Raw genomic sequence first — 25,528 nt, forward strand, 5'->3', positions numbered from 1 at the left:
TTACCTCCCTAATCTGGTTCCTCGGCACCTTAAGTATCGGTTTTATTTTTCTCCTTTCCTGCTAGCATTTATACCTGGGACTCTTCTGGTCCATATATCAGAGACTCCCCTGGTCTTAATTCCATCCCACTGGCCAGTTTTTCCTAATGATCCTGGGGTCGGCACCCACCATCCCTTTAGGTTGTATTCCTTCTTGTTTGCGTCACGCAAGATCAATACAGGCTTCTCCCTGTTATTACCGTGTCACCCGTCACGCTTCAGGATATACACCTATTCTACCTCGGTTTTTGTCTTTCCGTGGTTTGCTATAACTTAATTATTTTATACAGATGACCTCCTTCCCCATCAATCCAACATAGAAACGTAGAAATATAGAAAATAGGTGCAGGAGTAGGCCATTCGGCTCTTCTAGCCTGCACCACCATTCAATAAGATCATGGCTGATTATTCCCTCAGTATCCCTTTCCTGCTTTCTCTCCATACCCCTTGATCCCTTTAGCCGTAAGGGCCATATCTAACTCCCTCTTGAATATATCCAATGAACTGGCATCAATGACTCTGTGCGGTAGGGAATTCCATAGCTTAACAACTCTCTGAGTGAAGAAGTTTCTCCTCATCTCAGTCCTAAATGGCCTACCCCTTAACCTAAGACTTTGTCCCCTGGTTCTGGACTTCCCCATCATCGGGAACATTCTTCCCGCATCTAACCTGTCCAGTCCCGTCAAAATCTTATAAGTTTCTATGAGATCTCCTCTCATCCTTCCAAACTCCAGTGTATAAAGGCCCAATTGATCAAGTCTCTCCTGATATGTCAGTCCGACCATCCCGGGAATCAGTCTGGTGAACCTTCGCTGCACTTCCTCAATAGCAAGAACATCCTTCCTCAGATTAGGAGACGAAAACTGAACACAATATTACAGGTGAGGCCTCACCAAGGCCCTGTACAACCGCAGTAAGACCTCCCTGCTCCTATATTCAAATCCCCTAGCTATGAAGGCCAACATACCATTTGCCTTCTTCACCGCCTGCTGTACCTGCATGCCAACTTTCAATGACTGATGAACCATGACACCTAGGTCTCGTTGCACCCCGCCTTTCTTAATTTGCCTCCATTCAGATAATATTCAGCCTTCGTGTTTTTGGCCCCAAAGTGGATAACCTCATATTTATCCACATTATACTGCATCTGCCATGCATTTGCCCACTCACCTAACCTGTCCAAGGCACCCTGCAGCCTTTTAGCGTCCTCCTCACAGCTCACACCGCCACCCAGTTTAGTGTCATCTGCAAACTTGGAGATATTACACTCAATTCCTTCATCTAAATCATTAATGTATATTGTAAAGAGCTGGGGTCCCAACACTGAGCCCTGCGGCACTCCACTAGTCACTGCCTGCCATTCTGAAAAGGACCCGTTTATCCTGACTCTCTGCTTCCTGTCTGCCAACCAGTTCTCTATCCACATCAGTACGTTACCCCCAATACTATGTGCTTTGATTTTGCACACCAATCTCTTGTGCGGGACCTTGTCAAAAGCCTTTTGAAAGTCCAAATACACCACATCCACTGGTTCTCCCTTGTCAACTCTACTAGTTACATCCTCAAAAAATTCTAGAAGATTTATCAAGCATGATTTTCCTTTCATAAATCCATGCTGACTTGGACCGATCCTGTCACTGCTTTCCAAATGCGCTGCTATTTCATCTTTAATAATTGATTCCAACATTTTCCCCACAACTGATGTCAGGCTAACCGGTCTATAATTACCCATTTTCTCTCTCCCTCCTTTTGTAAAAAGTGGTGTTACATTAGCTACCCTCCAGTCCATAGGAACTGATCCAGAGTCGATAGACTATTGGAAAATGATCACCAATGTATCCACTATTTCTAGGGTCACTTCCTTAAGTACTCTGGGATGCAGACTATCAGGCCCCGGCGATTTATCGGCCTTCAATCCCATCATTTTCCCTAATACAATTTCCCGCTTTATAAGGATATCCTTCAGTTCCTCCTTCTCACTAGACCCTCGGTCCCCTAGTACTTCCGGAATGTTATTTGTACCTTCCTTCATGAAAACAGAACCAAAGTATTTGTTTAACTGGTCCGCCATTTCTTTGATCCCCATTATAAATTTACCTGAATCTGACTGCAAGGGACCTACGTTTGTTTTCAATAATCTTTTTCTCTTCATATATCTATCGAAGCTTTTGCAGTGATTTTTTAAGTTCCCAGCAAGCTTCCTCGCATAATCTATTTTCACCCTCCTAATTAAACCCTTTGTCCTCCTCTGCTGTATTACAAAATTCTCCCAGTCCTCAGGTTTGCTGCTTTTTCTGGCCAATTTATATGCCTCTTCCTTGGATTTAACATTATCTTTAATTTCCCTTGTTAGCCACGGTTGAGCCACCTTCCCCATTTTATTTTTACTCCAGACAGGGATATACAATTGTTGAAGTTCATTATTGTGATCTTTAAATGTTTGCCATTGCCTATCCTCCATCAACCCTTTAAGTAACACTCGCCTGTCTATTCTAGCCAATTCACGTATCATACCATCGAAGTTACCTTTCGCCAAGTTCAGGACCCTAGTCTCTGAATTAAATGTGTCACTCTCCATCTTAATAAAGAATTCTACCATATTATGGTCACTCTTCCCCAAGGGGCCTTGCACAACAAGATTGTTAATTAGTCCTTTCTCATTACACCTCACCCAGTCTAGGATGGCCAGCCCTCGAGTTGGTTCCTCGACATATTGGACTAGAAAACCATCCCTGATACGCTGCAGGAAATCCTCCTCCACCGCATTGCTACCAGTTTGGTTAGCCCAATCTATATGTAGATTAAAGTCACCCATGATTACTGCTGTAACTTTATTGCACACATCCCTAATTTCTTGTTTAATGCTGTCCCCATCCTTATTACTATTGTTTGGTGGTCTGTACACAACTCCCACTAGTGTTTTCTGCCCTTTGGTATTCCGTAGCTCCACCCATACAGATTCCACATCATCCAAGCTAATGTCCTTCCTTACCATTGCATTAATTTCCTCTTTAACCAGGAACGCCACCCCACCTCCTTTTCCTTTCTGTCTATCCTTCCTAAATGTTGAATACCCCTGGATGTTGAGTTCCCAGCCTTGGTCACCCTGGAGCCATGTCTCCGTGATGCCAATTACATCATATCCATTAACTGCTATCTGCGCAGTTAATTCATCCACCTTATTCCGAATACTCCTCGCATTGAGGAACAGAGACTTCAGGCTTGTCTTTTTAACACACTTTGCCCCTTTAGGATTTTACAGTTATGTGGCCCTTTTTGCTTTTTGCCTTGGATTTCTCTGTCCTCAACTTGTACTTTTTCTCTTTCTATATTTTGCTTCTGCCCCCATTCTACTTCCCTCTGTCTCGCTGCATAGGTTCCTATCTCCCCTGCCATATTAGTTTAACCCCTCCCCAACAGCACTAACAAACACTCCCCCTAGGACATTGGTTCCGGTCCTGCCCAGGTGCAGACCGTTCGGTTTGTACTGGTCCCACCTGATCCAGAACCGGTTCCAATGTCCCAGGAATTTGAATCCCTCCCTTCTGCACCACTCCTCAAGCCACGTATTCATCTGAGCTATACTGAAATTCCTAATCTGACTAGCATGTGGCACTGGTAGCAATCGTGAGATTACTATTTTTGACGTCCTACTTTTTAATTTAGCTCCTAGCTCCCTAAATTCGTCTTGTAGGACCTCATCCCGTTTCTTCCCTATATTGTTGGTACTAATATGTACCATGACAACTGGTTGTTCACCCTCTCTCTTCAAAATGTCCTGCACCCGCTCCGAGACATCCTTGACCCTTGCACCAGGGAGGCAACATACCATCCTGGAGTCTCGGTTGCGGCTGCAGAAACGTCTATCTATTCCCCTTACAATAGAATCCCCTATCACTATAGCTCTCCCACTCTTTTTCCTGCCCTCCTGTGCAGCAGTGCCACCCACAATGCCATGGACTTGGCTGCTGCTGCGCTCCCCTGATGAGTCATCACCCTCAACAGTACCCAAAGCGGTGTATCTGTTTTGCAGGGGGATGACCACAGGGGACCCCTGCACTATCTTCCTTCCACTGCTCTTCCTGTTGGTCACCCATTCCCTATCTGGCTGTGTACCCTTTACCTGCGGTAAGACCAACTCACTAAATGTGCTATTCATGGCATCCTCAACATCGCGGATGCTCCAGAGTAAATCCACCCACAGCTCCAGTGCCGCAATGCGGTCTGTCAGGAGCTGCAGGTGGATGCACTTCCCACACATGTAGTCGTCAGGGACACTGGAAGCGTCCCTGACTTCCCACCGATTACAGGAGGAGCATAACATGTGTCTGAGCTCTCCTCCCATGACTTAACCCCTACAGCTCTGCAGGTGGTACAAAAAAAGAATACTCACTGCAATAACAGCTGTCACATCGTCCGGGTCGGAGTGTCTGTACACTGCTCGCAGTGCCAAATGTTGAGGTAAAAAGACTTCTCTTCTTCACGGTGGACTCCCTGATATAAGGGACCAACACCCGCGCATATCCCCGCCCATATAGTGACCAAGGAATCATTCAGACGAAACCTCGGTTTAACTGGTTTTTATTCAAGCATGCAGGGGAAGGGTTCACAGATGAACCTTCTGAGAACAAAGGATTTACATCTACAGTTCTACAGTTTCCGAGGTGTGTGACCTTCCTACAAAACCACTAATTGGCCTACTGCTATCAGCGAAGTCACATTGATTTGTTGACCCTTATCAGACTGGCTCTGAGTGGTTCCCTCAACCTTTCCATCTTCCATCACCTGTCAGTCTTATGGAATGTGTGGTTCAGTGGTGTCAACTTTGCCTCAGTTCCTCATGACATGTTGATTAACCTTGTTTCCCAGGGTTTGCTATCTTGTTCCCAAACAACCCTTCAGATGTTGCTACAATTTATGTTTCTAGACTCTTGACTCTCCACTGTTCTTGGTACATGTTATTCTGTACTGAATGTAAGTTTCCATCAGTCTTAACACAATGGATGGTTCTTTAACCATCAAGCTTTGCTGCGTAGCAAGCTTTGCTGCTTCCCTTTCTTAAAACCCATCCAAGCAAGTGTTATACGTGTGCTTTACATACATAAGCGAGTTTTAAGAACATAAGAAATAGGAGCAGGAGAAGGCCATACAGCTCCTTGAGCCCGTTCCGCCATTTAATACGATCATAGCTGATCCGATCATGGACTCAGCTCCACTTCCCTGCCCGCTCTACATAACCCCTTATTCCCTTTTCATTTAAAAAACTGTCTATATCTGTCTTAAATGTATTCAATGTCCCAGCTTCCACAGCTATCTGAGGCAATGAATTCCACTGATCCACAACCCTTCTGAGAGAAGAAATTTCTCCTCATCTCAGTTCTAAATGGGCGGCCCCTTATTCTAAGATTATGTCCTCTAGTTCTAGTCTCCCCTATCAGTGGAAACATCCACCTTGTCAAGCCCCCTCATCATCTTATACTTTTCGATAAGATCACCTCTCATTCTTCTGAATTCCAATGAGTAGAGGCACAACCTACTCAAACTTTCCTCATAAGTCAACTCCTTCATCTCTGGAATCAATCTTGTGAACCTTCTCTGAACTGCCTCCTTTCGTAAATATGGAAACCAAAACTGCACGCTGTATTTCAGGTGTGGCCTCACCAATATTGTGTACAACTGTAGCAAAACTTTCCTGCTTTTATACTTCATCCCCTTTGCAATAAAGGCCAAGATTCCATTGGCCTTCCTGATCACTTGCTGTACCTGCATATTAACCTTTTGTGTTTCAGGCACAAGTACCCCCAGATCCCGCTGTACTGCAGCACTTTGCAATCTTTCTCCATTTAAATAATAACTTGCTCTTTGATTTTTTTCTGCCAAAGTGCATGACCTCACACTTTACATGCAATCTGTCAATTTACGATATATTAGAATCCCTATCGTAAGGTAGAGGAACTCCCCATTCCTCAGAACCTCCTAATACTGATAAACCCCACAATCTGGACCATGTGTCAGATACCTTCAGTATCCACTTTAGTGACCATCTATCTGGCTGTCTACTTCCACTTTAGTGACTGTATTTTATCACCTTACAGTATCATCTGCAAATTGTGTTTCCAACCCCAAAATCCAGATCATTAATAAAAATAGCAAAAAGCAATGGTCCCAACACTGATCCCTGCGGGACACCACTTGTGATCGGTCTCCAAACAGACCCAAATCCATCTATAACTACTCTTTGCCTGTATCCTGCCAGCCAGTTCAGAATCCAACTCAATATATTTCCACTAATACCAGAGGCTCTGATCTTATCGAGAAGCCTCTTCTGCAATACCTTGTCAAAAACCTTTTAGAAATCTAAGTAGACAATGTCTATTGGGCTTCCTAGTCCACCAAACTTTGTAACTTTTTCAAATAATACAATTAGATTTGTGAGACATGACCTTTTTATGAAGCCATGTTGGGTGTCCCTAATATATCCCTCCATATCCAAGTACCAAGTATTCATATTTGCATCCCTTATGATTCCTTCAGCATCTTACCTCTTACTGATGTTAAATTGATGGGCCTATCATTACCCAGGTCTGTCTTGTCACCTTTTTAAAAAAAAATTGGGACTATATTAGCCTCCTTCCAATCTGTAGGAACCATTCCAGAGTGCAGTGAGCTATTAAAAATACAGGCCAGGGTTCGCACAGCACATGTCCCATCTCCCAGAGGACCCTCGGGGATCAAGGGTTATGGCGAGAAAGCAGGAAGGGGGTACTGAAGTTTCATGTTCAGCCATGAACTCATTGAATGGCGGTGCAGGCTAGAAGGGCTGAATGGCCTGCTCCTGCACCTATTTTCTATGTTTCTATGTTTCTATATCATCCAGCCTGGCTGCTCTTCCTATTTTCAAGTTCTTAATTCTTTCTAAAACAATATATTTATCGACATTAATGTTACTAACAAAATTAGTATGATTAAATTCTAATATTTGAATATCATCTTCAAGGGTGAAGACTGATGCAAAGTACTCATTTAATATTTCTGCCATACTCAGTGAATCCTTTGTGACCTGTCCTGCAACACCCATTCAGTGGCCCAATACAGACTCTTCACATCATTAAAAAAAGCTCTTCCCATTACTGCCACAGTTGTCTACAATCCTTTTTTCTGTTGCAGTTCACAACATTCCCAATACAATTGAACAGGTAAGCTTACATTTCTCCTGAGATCCAGTGGTTTTAATTTTAAAATGATGTGTGCCTCCTGCTGTTCCACTCTGCAGAACCACCCCGCCTCCCACTGTGCTCTACATCTTGGCTTCAACCCTTCAATGTGCTGTTCTCCTGGCTCCCCAGTACCTGCTGTGCTGTCCTTCCCAGGCCTCTCTCTGCTGTGCACCTTAGCCTGGCTTGGAATGAGGCCATGCTAAACATCACAACTATGAACATCCTAAACTACTCATAAGCCATTCCACAGATCAACTAGTCTATGTAAAAGTCCCGTGTCAAATGCACATCCATCGCATTTTTGATTTCAAATTCAGACATCAAGGAGGTGAATTTCCTTCGAGCTTCTCCTGCTCCGCCACTGTAACTTCACTGGAAGTGCAGCGGAAACCCAGTTTATGTGACTAAACAGTTTCTGCCATACTTCCAGTAATTTACAACGGTTGATTGGCATAAGCTCTGAGGAAATGCAAGTCCATGTTAAAACAGAAGAGAAAGAAAGAGAATAATTTCATGTCAGTTTGTTTATTAATTTGCAAGCACAGAAAAATTTCCCTCACCAATTACAATTAACTTTTAATTGCACTCAGCATTAGCCTATTTTGAGCATATAGACTTTGTGGTCTTATTGAGGCAGACCAGTGAAACACAGCGCTCTCTCTGTTCTGGATTTTCTGCACACTGCTTCTTACAGGGTCACCAGTGGATTTTTGCCCTCCTCACCCTCTACCCACAGTCAGGGCTTTTTAGCAGCAGGTATTACATTCCCTATGAGCATGCCTTTGGATGCCATTATCATGGAGGTGGAGGAGGAGAAGCACAGGACAGTCAGGCAGTATTTAAGGAGGAGATTGCCTTCTAGATATTCCTCCCTATAGAATATACAAGTAGCATAGGCCATAGGAAGGCCTTACTGAGGAAATGTAGATAAGAAAATTGCATTTTACCTGAGACAATAGGGCAACTCTGTCATCTCCTCCATGAGGACCTACAGCCACACTCATCTACCCGCTCTGCTCTCCCTGGCATGAGTGACATTTCTGGCAGGTTTACTGCCACAGACACCCAGCATTCTGTGTCTGGCAGTCAATTTCCTCCTTGCAGGTCTGAGTCTGCAAAATGATGGCATCTTCTTCTATGCCTGTGTACCATGCCCTGTGCCTTGTTTGGCTGTGCATACCAGTAGCACCTGTGGTTGACATTCTTGCAAAGTATCAGAAAAAGATTGATGAGAAAAACACTGAAGTTATCTGAGAATCAAGTGAATGAGCCAAGACTGCTACTTCCTTTCCTGCTTGTCTTCCAGTCTACTGCTGCAGTGTTCAGCCAGAATTGTCTTTTTAAAGGCTGCACTCTCATTTCTACACACTCCAGCAGATTTCACCCATTTTGCACGGGATTCATGCCAGTCACTATCAATTGCTGTGCAATGAGCTGAGCCAAGAAACTTTCTTATAAATGCCCCTACAGACCAGAGGCAGGCACATTTCTTCTTCCATTGGTGTAAAAGCAGCACAATTCACCACACAGAAATGTACCTCCTTCCCCTACCATCCTAATCTCATCATTCAATGGCTGGAGTTCCACTGCTCACTGTACTTTGAAAAGCACTCATTTTAAATGTTAAGGCATTGTTCACTACTATACAACATTTACTAATATGTAGATTATGTATTGTCTAACCAAACAACACCTAATAGCCACTCATATTTGCACATTTAGGTTTGAATACAATCTATTTCATAATTAACTTTTTTATTCCCCTTTTTCCTAATTCTTTAAAGGCTTCCCCATGTTACACTGTTCTTTGACAAGTGTATGATGTTGACCTATTTTAAAACCCAGCGAACACCACTTTTGAAATGACCACTGGAAACGGTAGAATGAGATAAAAAAAGTCATCCTGCAAAATTTCTTCCTTTCCTCAGCAGAATTGTCTCAGCTCCATTCAACATATCTTCAGTTGGGCTGGCTGCTTCACAGTAAAATCTTGGAATACACATAATGGCACAGTGGCAAATGGCTGACTTCTCAACGTGTTATATTACCATATGTAGAAATGAAAACACAACTGTTTCGTGACTTTTTCATTCATAAATAATTCCCATAAGCAGGTGTCACTGCTACATTTTCTGGATGAATAGAAAAATGGCAGGAATGCACAGCAGGTCAATCAACAACTGAAATAAATGGATCGGTTAACATTTCAGGTATAACCCTTCAGCAGCCTTCTAGCTCTAAACAACACCTTTCATTAAATGACTAATCTTTTCACATGTCAATACACTGAATTGCAGATTTAAACCAAAAGCAGTAACATATGTTAAAACCTTTTCACATTAACACTTTTACAAAAGGAGGCGGTGTTGTTAACATCTTTCCAACAGTAAAGTGTAACGTGGGCATGCAAGCAGATTGTGTTGCAGTGTGAATAATTAAGTTAGTTTAAAATTCAAATACTGCAAATTAGACAGTTTTGTCTCATTAAAAAGCCAAGGCACGGGGCTAGATTTTAGCAGGGCGGATATTTCGGCAGTGGTTTTGCGGCAGAGCTAAAAATAAGCGCCCACCCAATGTTTTCACCGTTTGGATGACATCAATCGGTGTGCAACACTACGCTATCACCCCGGGCGGAAAAATTTGGCAATATTGCCGAATTTACTGTCCACCCGGGTACGCACCAGAAAAAAATCAGTCAAACCCAGAGGGTACCCAACGCTAACAGCGCCATCTTGAAAATGGAGCAGAAGTTCAGTGCATAAAAGGATATGGAGAAGAAGGCTGCGTTTTACACAGTGAAGTTTTACGTGAGTTTATCGTTCATTTTAAAGGATATTTAAGGACATTTTTTAAAAATGGGGACTATACTATGTCAGCCATTATTCCTGGCTGCTATATTTATACAGCGTCGAGCTGAAAGAAGGCTTATTGATGATCATTTTGAGCATAATCGAAGAGGTCGCAGACATATGGGGAGGAGGCCTTATTCCCCATGAGTTTACAGGGAACAGCGCTCATACCTGCAGCTCTCTGAGGCACAGTGCATTAGAAGCCACGCTTCCGAAATAAAGTGGTCACAGAGATATGCCAGTTCATGCCGGCAGACCTGCAGCCTACAGCGGCAACAGGACTGCACTGTCCGTCAAGGTGAAGATAACGGTGACTGCGGCACTTGCCTTCTATGCCTCCAGCTCCTTTCAGACATCAGCAGGGGACATATGCTCCATCTCGCAGTATGTCACACATCGCTGCATTCGCCAGGTGACTACTGCACTGTATGCCTGCAGGATGGACTTCATAAACTTCCCAATGACCAAGGAGGCACAGAATGAGAGGGCTGTAGGTTTTGGACAAATTGCTGGCTTCCCCAAGGCTTAAGGTGCCATTGACTGGACACACATTGCCCTGCGAGCACCTTTACACAATCCAGAGGTTTACCAAAGCCGAAAGAGATTCCACTCCATGAACGTACAGATTGTCTGCAACCATACTCAGCACACTATGGCAGTCAATGCCCAAGATCCAGGGAGCATCCATGATGCTTTCATCTTGCGTGAGAGCAATGGTTCATACCTGTTCTAGCGTCAAACACAAGGCCAGAGCTGGATGCTGGGGGACAAAGGTTACGGCCTCGCCACCTGGCTCATGACCCCACTCCGGAACCCTCAGATACAAGCCGAGCAGTGCTATAATGAGAACCATATAGCCACAATCAATATCGTTGAACAGACAATTGGAGTCCTCAAGCAGCGCTTCCGATGCCTGGACCACTCTGGAGACAGCCTGCAATACTCCCCTCAGCAGGTTTCTGAGTTCATTGTGGTGTGCTGCATGCGACACAACTTCGTCATCATGAGGGGACAGGATTTGCCAATGGGGACTGTCGGACCACCTCAGGAGTGGGGGAGGAGGAGGAGGAGGATGAGGAGCCTGGCGAGGAACCCGTGCCACCACCAACCCCACCATCACAGGGGAGGCCTCATGCAGCTTTCGCCACTGCAAAAGCCTTACGTCAGCAGTTCATAATTCAACGCTTTGCTTGAAGAGTGATCGTTGCCTGGCCACTCTATCCCACCATATTGACTATTCACACTTTTATTCTGCAAATGAGACACGAAATAGGAATGGTTAAGGTGAACAAAAGAATTTAATAAACATTGTAAACTTGTTAAACATAATTTTGAAACTTAAATAAAATTTGACCTTGAACAGAATTTGTAAACTTTTTAAACTTTTATAAAAAATAACAAATCAAAAACAACACAACAACTCCTGCACCGATCGTCTTTTACCTCTGTCTCTTCCTCCCCCTCCCTTGTACCACCCCTCCCTTACATTATGACCCGACCCAAGTTGGCACCAAGAGTTTGTGCAGCAAGGTGGCCAGAGTCCTGCTGTATTGGGGGGAGAGAGACAATGGAGATGTCATGTGTGGATCCACTAGAGAAGCTCGAGGTATGGAAGGCCCGGCTTCTGAGTGGCAAGCTTCTTGCTCGGCCTCGCCACTCACAGATGATGTGGGTCTGGGTGTGGCACTGGGGACTGCAGTGTCACTGATGGAGGCCATCAATTGCGCATGGGCATTGACAGCCTCGCAGGTTTCGCAAAGACAATCTGTGACCCTACCTCCGTCATGTTTGCAGATAGGGTCGCGATGCTTGTGGGAATCCTACCCAATACCTCGAGGGGCTGTCGGGTGAGCTGGATACTCTCCCCGGACAGTCCCACCATGCCCAGTTGTGCATCCACCTGTCTGTCAGCAGACCGGCTTTGCCGACTCACCCTCTGGAGAGATGGCATACGGGATTCAACCCCGGGAGTGCGTTGCTGCACGCCACTAGTACACGGGGACTCAGATGGATGAAAGCCCGGGAATGTTTCATTCTCGGACAAGATGTTGTCCAGTGGAAAAAGAGGTGTTGAGTGCATCTGCCGCCACACCCTCCCCCCCACCACCTGCCCCCTCCCCCCACCCCCACCACCAACCCCCCTTCACCCTCCCCCCCCGGAGTAGGCTGCTCTGTCCGCTACTGTCCTTCAAGTTCCTCATCCTCGTCCTCGCCCTCCTACTCCTCCTCCCCCTCATGTGACAGGCTTCCATTGGAGGATTTGGCGCATGCAACTCCTCATCTGAAAATAGAAAATAACAGACGAGTGGTGAGCAGCAGGGGAGGGGGCAGGGTGACATGAGTAATGTCATGTATTTCACCATCTTGCAATGATGATAAGTATGTAACTGTAACTCATGCATACTGTACCTGTACCATTGTAATGCATACCCTGACCACAGGGAGTGAGCTCCTCACCTGGGCTTCCAGGTATAAAAGGAGAGGTTCCACCCAGGATCAGCACTCTTTAGTCCTGGGAATAAAGTGAAGGTCACAGAGTGACCGTGTCTGGTATATCCATGCCTCGTGTGAGTTTGTAACAAGGTGCAGAGACACAACATCTGGCGACGAGGATGGGATCAATGGGAATTGCCCAGTCGCTGAAGTCAACAGGCGAAATTATGCCCTCTCTGAGCAGCCTGTCCAGTTCACTTTCAATTTTTTCACGCATCACGTACGGCACTGCTCTGGCTTTGTGGTGCACTGGTCTGGCGTCCAGAGTGATGTGTATCACTACTTTGGTGCCCTTGAACGTTCCGACACCGGGTTGAAAGAGTGACTCGAATTTTTGCAACACCTGCGAGCATGAACTTCGCTCCACGGATGAAAAGGCGTGCACATCCCCCCATTTCCAATTCATATCAGCTAGCCAATTCCACCCCAAGAGCACGGGGCCATTTCCCGGAAAAATCCAGAGTGGCAGCCGGTTCTGTGATCCATTATGCGTTACCACCAAGTTTGCACTGCCCAGCACTGGGATGATCTCTTTGGTGTACGTACGTAGCTGCGTTCCAATTTGGGCCTGCTAGCTCTGTTTGGCCATAGTCTCTCAAATTGTTGGGTGCTCATGAGTGACTGGCTAGCTCCCGTATCCAGCTCCATTCAGTAAGACTTTCATCATCATGGGTGGCGTTTTGGTGTATGAGCTGCGGACGTCAGCCACATGAACTCTCTGAACTTCAGCATCCATGGTTGTTCCCCAGGACTCATCCTGCATTTCAGACCTCTTGTCTGGTTCCTCTGTCTCGCAGACTAGCCTCGTTACTGTCTTTTTGCACATCCTGGCCAGGTGTCCCTTGACATTACAAATCCTACAGGTGTAAAGTTGGAACCTGCAGATTTTTGCAGTGTGTCTGCTCCCACATCTCCAACATGAGCTGAGATTGCTGTTAACAAAAGGACTATTCCCAGGCATTCCTCTCTGATGGCCCTTTTGGCTGTTTCTAAGCACTCTGATGGGGGATGTTAATTGTCCCATCACAGGATGTATTGTTCCTCGTGATGGCGTGAATTGCCGATCCCCTTTCCATTGTCCCTGTTGCCAGGAGCTTGTTGCTACTGGGTGGTGTAGAATTGCCCTTGCCTGCCTGGACAGTGTCGAATTGCCCTTGCCTGCCTGTGGGGTTCTGTGTCATTTTTATAACATTGATTCCCTGGTTCAGTGCAACTTTAAAACCAGGGCTGTGTGCATAGATTAGCTTGGTCTCCTCTTCCCCTTCCACAAAGGTCTGAAGTCAAATCCTTAGTCTTTATGAACTTCCTGAAAATGCCGGCATGATTAATGCCCTCGATGAAAAAGTCTCTTAACATCTCCCCACTGCAGGCATCGGAGAACTTACAGAGACTGGCCAAATGCCGCAGTTCAGCCACGAAGTCAGAGATGTTTTGACCCTCCCAACGCCGGTGAGAGTAGAACCGGTGCCGGGCCATGTGTACGCTACTTGCTGACTTGAGATGCTCACTGATCAGCTGGCTGAGCTCTTCGAAGGACTTGGCCGCTGGCTTTTTGGGTGCGAGCAGGTCTTTCATTAGCGCATACATCTGTGGACCACAGCTGGTCAGTAGATGCGCCCTCCGCTTGTCAGCCGCTGCCTCTTCCAGCCAGTCCTTTGTGACAAAGCCGTTACACATGCTCCTCCATAAAGGTTGTGAATGGTTTTGGGGGGATTGTCAAGAACGGGCTTTCAATAAGGCAAGGAACCTGCTGTGTTCCAACAAACTGTTGACTTTGTATGATCCCTGTAAAAAACTGGTTTTAACATGCGATGCATTATCCTACGGGGTTAGGTGTGTTTTGCAGCAAGGTAACGATGACAGCCGACTCCAACCGGTGGCTTACGCCTCCAGTCGCTCTCCCAGGCAGATCGTGGATACGGAATGGTCGAGAAGGAGGCACTCGCGTGTGTGTACGGTGTGAAAAAGATGCACCAGTACCTTTTCGGTAGACAGTTCGAGCTAAAGATGGACCACAAGCCGTTAACATCCCTGTTGTCCGACAGCAAGGCTGTCAACGCTAACGCGTCAGCTCGCATACAGCGATGGGCCCTTACGCTGGCTGTGTATGACTACATCATACGGCACCGGCCAGGCACCGAAAATTTTGCTGACGCGCTCAGCAGGCTCCCACTGGCCACCACCGAGGGGGCGTCAGAGCAGAGCATCGAGATGGTCATGGCCATTGAGGCTTTTGATACTGTGGGCTCTACCATCACAGCCTGCCAGATCAAACTCTGGACCAACGGGGACCCCCTCCTATCTATGATAAAGAAATATGTCCTGACTGGGGACTGGGCGCCCGCACACAGGGCGTGCCCCGAGGAAGTCAGGCCGTTTCAGAGACGGATGGATGAACTCTCCGTCCAAGCTGACTGCCTGTTATGGGGCAGCCGGGTAGTCATGCCCCAGAAAGGAAGGGAAGCGTTCATCAGGGAACTCCACAGCGAGCACCCTGGCATCATGTTAATGAAGGCCATTGCCCGGTCACACGTGTGGTGGCCGGGGTTTGACTCAGACTTGGAACACTGGGTTCGCAGGTGCATGACGTGTGCCCAGTTGGGCAATGCCCCCAGGGAGGCCCCACTCAGCCCGTGGCCCTGGCCCACCAGGCCATGGTTACGTATTCACGTGGACTATGCGGGCCCGTTCATGGGAAAAATGTTCCTGATCGTTGTCGATGCATACTCGAAGTGGATCGAGTGCATCATATTGAACTCGTGCACGACATCCATCACTGTGGAGAGTCTGCATACAGTTTTTGTGACCCACGGCTTGCCGGACATCCTGGTCAGTGATAATGGCCCGTGTTTTACCAGCCATTTTTTCCAGGAGTTTATGTCGGGCAATGGGATCAAGCACGTCCGAACAGCGCCGTTCAAGCCGGCCTCCAATGGCCAGGCGGTCCAAGTCATAAAGCAGGGCATGCTACGCATCCAAGGACCCTCCCTTCAGTACCGCCTATCGCGCCTCCTGCTGGCCTACAGGTCCCGGCCGCATTCGCTCACGGGAGTCCCGCCAGCGGAACTACTCATGAAACGCATTATCAAGACGCGGCTGTCCCTTATTCACCCAGCCCTGGCAGACATTGTTGAGGGCAAGCGGCAGTCCCAAACCGAGCTCCATGATCGAGGCTCAAGGGGGAGGTGTATAGAAATAGATGACCCGGTATTTGTTCTTAACCATGCTTTGGGACCCAAATGGCTTGAGGGCACCGTAATTGACAAAGAAGGATATAGGATCATGGTGGTCAGACTAAACAATGGGCAAATATGCCGCAAACACTTGGACCAAGTAAAGACAAGGTTCAGTGCAGATACGGAGGAACCGGAAGAAGAGCATGATGAGATAGCACCCACACCACTGCCAGCGCACGAGCAACAAAGACAGCCCTCAGCATGCACAATCCCTGCGACTAGCCCGGACAGGCTGGAATCACCTCAAGTGACAGAGACGAGTGCTGAGACTCAGCCACCAGAGCCACAACTGCGATGCTCCACGAGAGAGCGCCAACCACCCGATAGACTTAACCTCTGAAACTAAATGACCTAAGGGGGGGGGGTGATGTCATGTATTTCACCATCTTGCAATGACTATAAGTATGTAACTGTAACTCATGCATACTGTACCTGTACCCTTGTAATGCACACCCTGACCACAGGGAGTGAGCTCCTCACCTGGGCTTCCAGGTATAAAAGGAGAGGTCCCACCCAGGATCAGCACTCTTTAGTCTTGGGAATAAAGTGAAGGTCACAGAGTGACCGTGTCTGATATATTCATGCCTCGTGTGAGTTTGTAACAAGGAGCAGAGACACATCAAGTAAGGTCACATAACACATGCTTATTTGAAGGACCTGCTACTCCATTATATGTGGTCCAGAGACACTGCATCACATTGCCCCAACCCTAATCCACAGACACTACATCACATTACCCCTACCCAGCCCGGGGAGTGTGCGAGACTTACCCTCACTATCGAATGAAGGGTCAGCATCCCCATGGGTAGTTACCCTCCCTGAGGCACCGATCAGACCAATCACTCTTTCCTCGCTGTCTGTCAGAGGCATGCTTTGGAGTATGCAGCTGCTCCTGGCAGTTGTGGGACATCTTTTCCTGCAAAGATGACAATGGGAATGGTTACCAGAGGGACCATCTGCTCTTGTGGCACACACAGATAGCCACCAAAGCACTTATACCATGCTGTGTTCATTTAATGCAGTCCTCTGTTTAATGGCCCTGGAAGTTGCACATGGTTCATGAGGAAGACATCGAAGTGCAGAAAGATCTTTTAATATCTCAGAAAGCAATCTTAATAACGTGTAACGATCATTCATAGCGAATAAGGTGCAAAACTAAACCTACCTATACCAACAGTACGAGAATAAATAGTGTGTCAGATTTATAATTTAAGTAATGAGGAAGTTCATCAATAAAAATATGACTTACTCTAATGACCCTGCAAAAGTCACTAAGCCTCTTGCGGCAGTGTGTGTGGATCCTTTGGATGGCATCGATACAGGAGACCTCTTCAGATATGCTGGTCCAAATTCTGCAAAAAAACGCTGGGAGGGATCTACTTGCATTCCTTCTGTTTAATTCTGCCCATCTCCTTTCAACAGCAGTGACAAGGACCTCATTTGCCTCACTGCTGAACTTTTTGGCTCTCTGCCTGCTCCCATCTCCTTCCATCGTGAATTAAATCTAAAAATGACTGATTCAGCCCTGGGTGTACTGCACATGCGTGGGTGCTCCCTGACTGCTGACCAGAAGCACGGGAAGAATTTAACAATTGCAACAAAAAAAAAAGTTTGCACATGCGCAAAAGGTCCAATTTTTTTTCCGCTCACAAATTTCGGCTCTGGAGCACAAATTCAGTTGTGCAACGCCAGATTTATCGCTATCGCTAACAATCTTGACCATTTGCTGAATTTTGCAAGCTCTGGCGGTAACGATAACTCAGCGTTAAAAAAAATTTCCGCCGCGATTATTGCCCGAAAACAGGTGAAATCGCTAAAACGCAAAATTCTAGCCCACAGAGTAGATGAAAAGAGGAAATTGCATTAGCATCAGTGGTGTAAACATTTGCATATTATCATTAGAATTGCTTTGTATTTTATGTACAAGCTGTAGATATTCAAGATAAGATTTCTTGACAAAATAAGTAAGAATTTGTTTAATCTGTGATTCAATTGGAATCTCAGCATTAAAACTGAAGAAGAATGCATTGCATTACATCAGTATCGGACAAACTGGCCACTTCAAAAGAATATGTCATGATTCATTGTTGTAACAAGCATAACTGGCTGCTCAATAACTAGCACCAATTAAGAATGAGATATTATTGTAACACAGTGTACGTTTCACTTCATCTCAGTTTTATAAGCAGTACTTTGATCTTTTCTCCTTTGGGAATGGATAAACCATATAGGAATGTCAATTCAGACTATTATAACCAGGTGCTCATGAAAATCTCTGCAGAGTGAAAGATCTAAATAATAAAATAGGTGTTATCTGTGATCTCCACCATTTATCGGTTGTTCACTGGTGTCAGCAATGGAAGAGACAGAAACTGACATGAGCAAGAATTAATTAACAACATTAAACTTAAATTACAGTTAAAGTTTATGAGCAGAATTCTTTCAAATAATTAATTAATGGGGAAAGGAGGTATCAGGGATTACTTTTTCTTCAAAATGTTCCTTCAACATCTATGTAAAATAAATACATTTGTTACTGTTTTAAAAACAAACTTCAAATCTTGCGCAGCAATGCAGGCAGCCACTCCTGGTATTCTTATCTTCAGACTAGTGTAGCAACATCATTGACAAATAAGAGTTCCTCATATCCATTCAATTTAATGGGGTTGCCTTTTCGGAATAATCTAGGAGCCAATGCAGATCCACTTGACCAAGGAAAAACAAGCTGCTGCCTGTGTACACTGCATACTTTCTCAGTAGTGTTCCTTCTTATGTTAGGTAGTCTACGATAGATTCCCAAGCTAGTCTGAATTTGCAGGGACACAGACACATAATTGAAATAGCCTGAAGGGATGGTCACCCAAAACTGCAACTTTCCATAGAGACAGGAAATGTAATTGGAAAATAAAGGGTTTAATATATCTTTATAGACATTAGGACAGTACTTTAAACAGAAAATCTAACCCTAAACTTTCCTTTCTCTGAAACCAAATTTTAAAAAGTTATATATATTGTGCAATGTGATGTTACTGGGCTGTCACTGGGTGGCAGACTTCTTAGAAATCATCACTTATGTATTCAAGAAGTGATTAAGCAAACTTTGAGTCTATTCTGGATGAGGATAAGAGTAATGGCTCTGAATTTGCGGTTGGAGGCTTCCCGTGGGGAAATTCCTCCAATTTGCAAAGAAAATCCATGGCTTCCTGAGGCCTTGGGATCCACAGTAACTTGCACTCCTGGGCCTCTCCGGGTATGCGTGGGTCGAGGCCCACATATCCCAGGGGCGCATGCAGTTCACAAGCGCCTATGGGATTACGTGGGCTGGCCCAACGAATGAAAGGGGATCCCATTCATGCTTAGGGGAATTCCATATGTATGGAATCCCTATCAGCACGAATGGGAATACCCCCCAAAAATACATGTACATATCAAATACATTTTTAAAATTAGTTAATTAAAATTAATTAAAATGCCATTTAATTAAATATTTAAGACAAAAATTTAATTTTTTGAAAAATAAACTTAAATGCTTTAAAGGGGCTAAAAAAATAACCTTACCTTATTTTTTAATGTTTAAATGATGGAAAAAATTATTTTTATGTTCTTTAAACACGTACACTGGTAAAAGCAGGCCTTATCAGGCGCAAGAATTGCACAGGCATTCGCTGGGCAGAAGTTGGGCAAACAGCCTGTGGATGCCCTTTTCCCGGGGATGCTTTAGATCTGTCAAGAAAATTCTTCACAAATTGCGAGTTCGGGGTTTTCGTGCATGTGCTTTTCATGCGAAAATCCAGAACTAGTGCAGCCCTTTCGGCATGCACCCCGCACATGCCCGTAGGGGCCGCAAATTATGGGCCAATAATGGGAATGTTATCCATTCATATTTGTCATTGCTCTGTCTTCCAATATCCTGGTACAAGTTATGATACGAGTTAAAACAAAATGATAATACATTCAGGTTTGCTTCAGAAATACTGAATTTTATATCCAGTAATGGGATCCTCATCCTGCAGTTTACTATGAAATGTTATCCTCAAAGGTTGTTGGCACGAATAAATCCTGAAAACACAGCATATGGATTGCGACTTTTCTGTCACCAGGTAATGACTCCATTACATTGCTTTGATGTATGGACAAGTACAATGCAAAATTCCTGTAGATGAGGAATTAAACAAGCAAAATGACTGTGCGATCCAAACTTAACATGAATTGGAGCGATTGAAACAGTGTAATCATGGATGTGCATGCTGTTATATATGTAAACCTGTAAATATCTTGTGTAACCACCAGAGGGCTCATCCCCTGGAGTCCCAAGGGATCCCACAATCCCTTGGGAGCACCTGTACTTAAGGAGGCCTCACAGGCTGGAGAGGCACTCTGGAGACCTGCAATATAAGACTAAGGTCACATTTTACTTTGAGCTCACAGTATCTGGTCAGACTCTTTATTCATACACAACACATGCCATTCAAGCAAAGTCAAAAAGGTTCAAAATAACAATTACTCTTTAATCACGATTGAATAGGCTTAAATATATCTGGACATATCATTGCTTATCATAGGTAACTATTTGTCTTTTAGTTCCATTATTGTCCTGCTAAATTAATACTATGCCAAGTTTATATTTACCTGTGCAACTATAACTTGCTTGGTAAATTTAAGAAATGATAAATTAGGTGCGGACATTATGTGGATTTTTAGGTGTTTAAAGGATATCGACAAACATTTGTCAACCTAACTTGGAGAAACAGTGATTATATTTGATTCTGAAATGCCAGCAGTGTATCACACAATTTCAAACTTAGTTGCTAAAGATCACAATATATAAAATTAAAACTTTTTTTGGTTAGTACCTTCAACAACCAAAAGCTTACCAGTACCACCTCAACAGGTTAAACACATGAAAATGTATTGCTTGAGCCAAAAGGCAATGGATCATACAGTTTCAGAAAGTAGTATTAATCTTTATTATTCAACTTGCAAAAGTTGATGCAAAATATGGGATTTACATCTGTACAATAACAGGAGAAAAGCACAATTCAGAAGCAGGCTTAAAAACACTGTCTTCTAAATTTTATCAATTTGGCTCGCAGTAATCAATCTTTGGTACAGGAAGTCTGGCATGAAAGGGAATTAAGAGGCTTTGCATCTTTGGTATTGATTTACAGTAATGTCACATTGGTATATTCTGGTTCATTACTGTAGAAAATGTTGGAGTAAATCCCTCTAATATTTGTACAGCTGTATCTGCTGCCAGTCGTAATGTCTGTACTTTCAATATTGGATTGCAAGTTGGTGTCTTTCCTTGTAACAAAAATGAGCATGTGTGCATTTTAATCATTATTTTTGCTCCACTGTACTAATAAAAGAGCCAAAAGGTAACCAAATTATGTGACAACCAAGCCAATGTTAAAGAGCATATCCACAGAAGTTAATCCAGAGTGTTTGGGACCATTCCCTTTGCTACACTGCAACTTGTTAAGTTGGAATTATACACCAAAACGTCTTTGAATACACTGAAATGCTCCAAGTTAGTGTATTTGTCACACGCTTCACAATGAGCTCGAAGGACCTGATAAATCACAGTGTTAATCTGTGTTCCAGATACTGATATTGCTACAGTGCATGATGCCTGATTACTAAAATTTGTCCTGATTCAGGTGGGGAATTTATTGATCATATGGGCTACAAATCCTAGTAAAGTCTCTGTTGTCCACAGTCCAGAATCCCTCAATAGGTTATTCCATGCCACAAAGGTTTATCAACATTTCTCAATTAAAACATATTAAGTATTTAAGTGGTTGTCAATGTCATTAATACATTTTCAAAGTCTATCCAAGAAAAGGTATGGAAATTCAGTAAAAAAATGTCATCAATTCTAATGTTAAAAACAATGTTTTACCCTCTCTATCAAAAATGTGTGTCTCGTATACTGGTTTGTGTTAGTTTGCCAGGGATATGTGTAGATGTGATGCCATTGTAAACCACCAAGAAGACTCATTGGTATTTAGCATCATAATTGCATCTGTTATAGTATCTGTTTGGAGTAACCACACTGTGTGGAACTTTTAAATTAATTGTTCCAATTCTGCAGCCACCAAAGGTTCTATTTACATTAGATTAGAAAAAATTCCAGGTATTGTGAAGAATAAAAATGAGCAGCTATAAAATGAGCAGCTGAGTCACACAGTAGGTAATGCAAATGATGATCTAAATATTCCTCTTGGTATACAATGCCATCCGTCTACTTTTCAAGATATGGCACAGATTTAGAATCTGTCAGTTTCAGTATCACAGTATGAAAACTCAATTGCTGGAGAAATTACTGTGGCACAATAGTTTAAATGTTTTTCCCTACTTAGGCATACTATTCCAAAAATATAGTAGGATTAAAGGATTATCTAGTGAGAAAGAAGAAAGATTCTGATAATAGGAAATTATATATTCAAATTGTTTAGAAATACTATTGGCACCAGAAAGGTTTCCTAAGCCAATATTGTTCTGTAAATATTTTTAAGAAGGCATGCAGGCCCAGGACTTTCTGTAGCAAGAGGCTGATCCTATGCTTTAATTGTGATTCTGATGGAAGCTTCAAAGACATTAAGCTTGCTGATAATTGTAATACTGTTGCTGATAAGGTTACAGTTTGCTGAAGTTTTATTGATCCAACAAGTCGCATACCGTTTGTACATCGAACCAAATCCAGAGTCTCTATTGTGTCAGCCAATGAATTACATTGTGTCAGCCAATCAGTTGGAGATGGGGTGGGACTTATGGCACGAATCATGGCAAACAGTCTATTTTACAGCAAACAAAATCTACTTAAACAAAAACAGTCCGCAGAGTCTATTTTAAAAAAAATCTACAAACTGGAGCAAACAGAACTCATGACTGAAACAGCATCGTCTGTTGATAAAAGCAAATGCAGTGAGTGGAGGTAAGTTACATAATACAAATTGATTGTTTCCCCAGCAAAATGAAAAGAGTGGAGGATGCTTCCATACAAATTATATGCAGAAAATCAATCCCACTCACTTTCAGCAGTGCGGCCTCCAGGCCTGATTGATGGGCAAATTAGCCAATCATCTCCATACTGGCCGGCAATAGTGGTGTCACTATATCCACTACAGCGAAGAATTGGAGTAAAAATATAAATGCAGATTTTTTATTGTAGTTAGCTTCCCTCTTAGCAGTGAGAATATTAGCTTTGGGTGTTTATAAATCAAGCAAGAGTATTTAAAATTCAAATCCACAGAATCATAGAATGGTTACAGCACAGAAGGAGGCTATTCAGCCCATCGAGCCTGTGCCGGCAATTGATAATGAGCAGAGGAATTAACATATATTCCTTAAAATACACAGTTTCGGTTTTGCTTCTTCGGTTATTTTTTCAAGAACGTAGCTGTCCAGTAATGAAAGAGCAAAGAATTCCTGTTCAGCAGTTGATGTCTGTAATATTTTGAAACTGAGGATTTAGCCATGAATTTAGCAGAATGCCATGACTGGCAAATGACAATTTGTGAATATATTCATCAATTAATATTCACTGAAGGAAATGTAACTGCAAAATTATTTTTTAAACTAATCTTCAGACTGCAAGCTTCCATGGTGATCCACCTGTTCCCATTTCTCACTTATGTGTCTTTCTCTTGGAATGGTTTTATGTTTGTGTTCGCAGCTTCTCTCTCACTTTTTGATCTGTTAATCTCTTTCGAGTTTAGCTTTCTCTCTCTTTTCGCAGCCCTTCCGTTCTTTTCATGTGCATGTAACATATTAAATAGGAAAAATAAGAGGAAACAAAAAGTGCTCTGCTCACCTCTGCATAGATCCAATACCTCACAGCATCAATCTCCTTTATCAGTCTGTTTCAGAAGACAGCTTTGACCCTGAATGTATATACAGATTTTATTTTGAGGTGTTTTTAATTCATGGATGGGGCACCCAAAATGATTTAAAAAAATTATTTTGGTCACAATTTATCCTGTCATGGACAGAGGTAAATTCAAAAATAAATGAGTGGAGTGGGTGCTAGAAGAGAAGAGATGTGCCTTCCTCACAAATAGTTCAAGTGATAGCACTGAGTTTTTAAGTATCCAACATCAAAATTGACTAGAAAAATCCATGAGGTGAGGTTTATGAAACAACAACTTGTTTTTATGTCACACCTTTAACAGAAAAATGTCTCAAGGCGCTTCACAGAGGCATAAAGAAAAAAATGGACACCAAACCAAAGAAGATAATATTAGGTGGGGTGACCAAAAGTTTCGTCAATAAGTGTATTTTAAGGAGGGTCTTAAATGAGGAAAGAAGTGGAGATGATGAGGGGCTTAGGCAGGAAATTCCAGAATGTCATGCCCAAGCTGGGGCAAAAGAAAGTGGAGATACACAAGATGCTAAAGTCAAAGGAACAGAGAGATCGGGGGTTGCAGCACTGGAGGAGATTGCAGAGATAGGGAGGGGCAAGGCTATGGATGAATTTAAATACATGGTTGAAAATGTTAACTTTGAGTATTGGGAGCCAATGTACTTCATGGAAGACAGTGATGATGGGTGAGCAAGACTTGGTGCTGGGTAAGATATGGGCAGCAGAGTTTTGGATGAACTAAAGTGTATGGAGTGTCGGGAATGGGAGGTCGGCCAGGAGAGCATTGGAATAGTCGAACTGGAAATGACCAAAGCATGGATGAGGGTTTCACTGAGTGATGGGCTGAGATAGGGGCAGTGGTGGGTGTTGCTATGGAGGTGGAAGTAGGTGGTATTTGCAATGGAGAAGATATGGGGTCAGAAGCTCAGCTTAAGGTTGACATTGCAAATTATCTGATTCAGCCTGAGACAGTAGCCGAGAAGGGCTTTAGAATGGTATTGAAAGTATGTAGTTTGTGCCAGAGATGAAACACAATGGCTTCTGTCTTCCCCATGTTTTGCTGGAGGAAACTGTGGCTCATCTAAGGTGGGATGTTGAACAAAAGAGATAGACCTGGGTCATCAGCAAATATGTGGATGCTGACTCCATGTAATAGATGATGTCAGCCAAGAGCAGCATTATGAATGAGGAATAGGAGAGGAGCGAGTATGAATCTTTGGGACTCCGAAGGTGATGGTGCAAGGGCAGTAAGAAAAGCCATTGATAGATCTAGTTTGGTTACGATTGAATAGGCAAGACTTTAACCAGCTGAGGGAAGTTCCACCAAGCTGGGCAATGGAGAAGAGTTGGTAGAAAACAGAAAATGCTGGAAATACACAGGTCAGTCAGCATCTGGAAAGGGAAAAGACAGGTTAATGTATTGGATGTATCCTTTTGTTGGAGTTGCTCTGACTGAAAGATCACACCCGATGTGTTCATAGAGTAGTTCTGAAGTCACATGTGTCTTTTCTCTGTACAGATGCTGACTGACATGTTCCTTATTTCCAGAATTTGCATTTTGTTTTAATTCATAAAATCATAATTTAAGTACCAATTCTGTTAAATTGGATATTTCAGTACGAGTTTGGAAATCATTTAGAAGTGTAGGAAATAACTTTTTAAAATTACATAACTATGATGATTTAATGTGAGATACTCAAGAAGTACCCACACGATCTACCTTCGAGAAAAGGATAAGAATTTCCACAATGTGATCCTTATAATGCCCTCTTTACACTACCCTGTACGTTTACTCCTGTTCTCCACACTTTTCATGGGTTGTTTTACACT

General features: G+C 43.6%; 1 protein-coding gene across 1 annotated transcript in view; it reads left to right on the forward strand.

Annotated features, from left to right (window-relative positions):
• The window catches only part of LOC139266600 (repulsive guidance molecule A-like), a 119,516-nt gene extending 95,128 nt beyond the window's left edge, over window positions 1–24,388 (forward strand). Inside the window, exon 4 of the mRNA XM_070884196.1 lies at window positions 24,009–24,388. Within this exon, the coding sequence (XP_070740297.1) occupies window positions 24,009–24,388 (380 nt within the window). The remainder of the gene's footprint in view (window positions 1–24,008) is intronic.
• The last annotated feature ends 1,140 nt before the right edge of the window (window positions 24,389–25,528 follow it).

This window comes from Pristiophorus japonicus, chromosome 7 (assembly GCF_044704955.1).
Source record: "Pristiophorus japonicus isolate sPriJap1 chromosome 7, sPriJap1.hap1, whole genome shotgun sequence".
Lineage (NCBI taxonomy): Eukaryota > Metazoa > Chordata > Chondrichthyes > Pristiophoridae > Pristiophorus > Pristiophorus japonicus.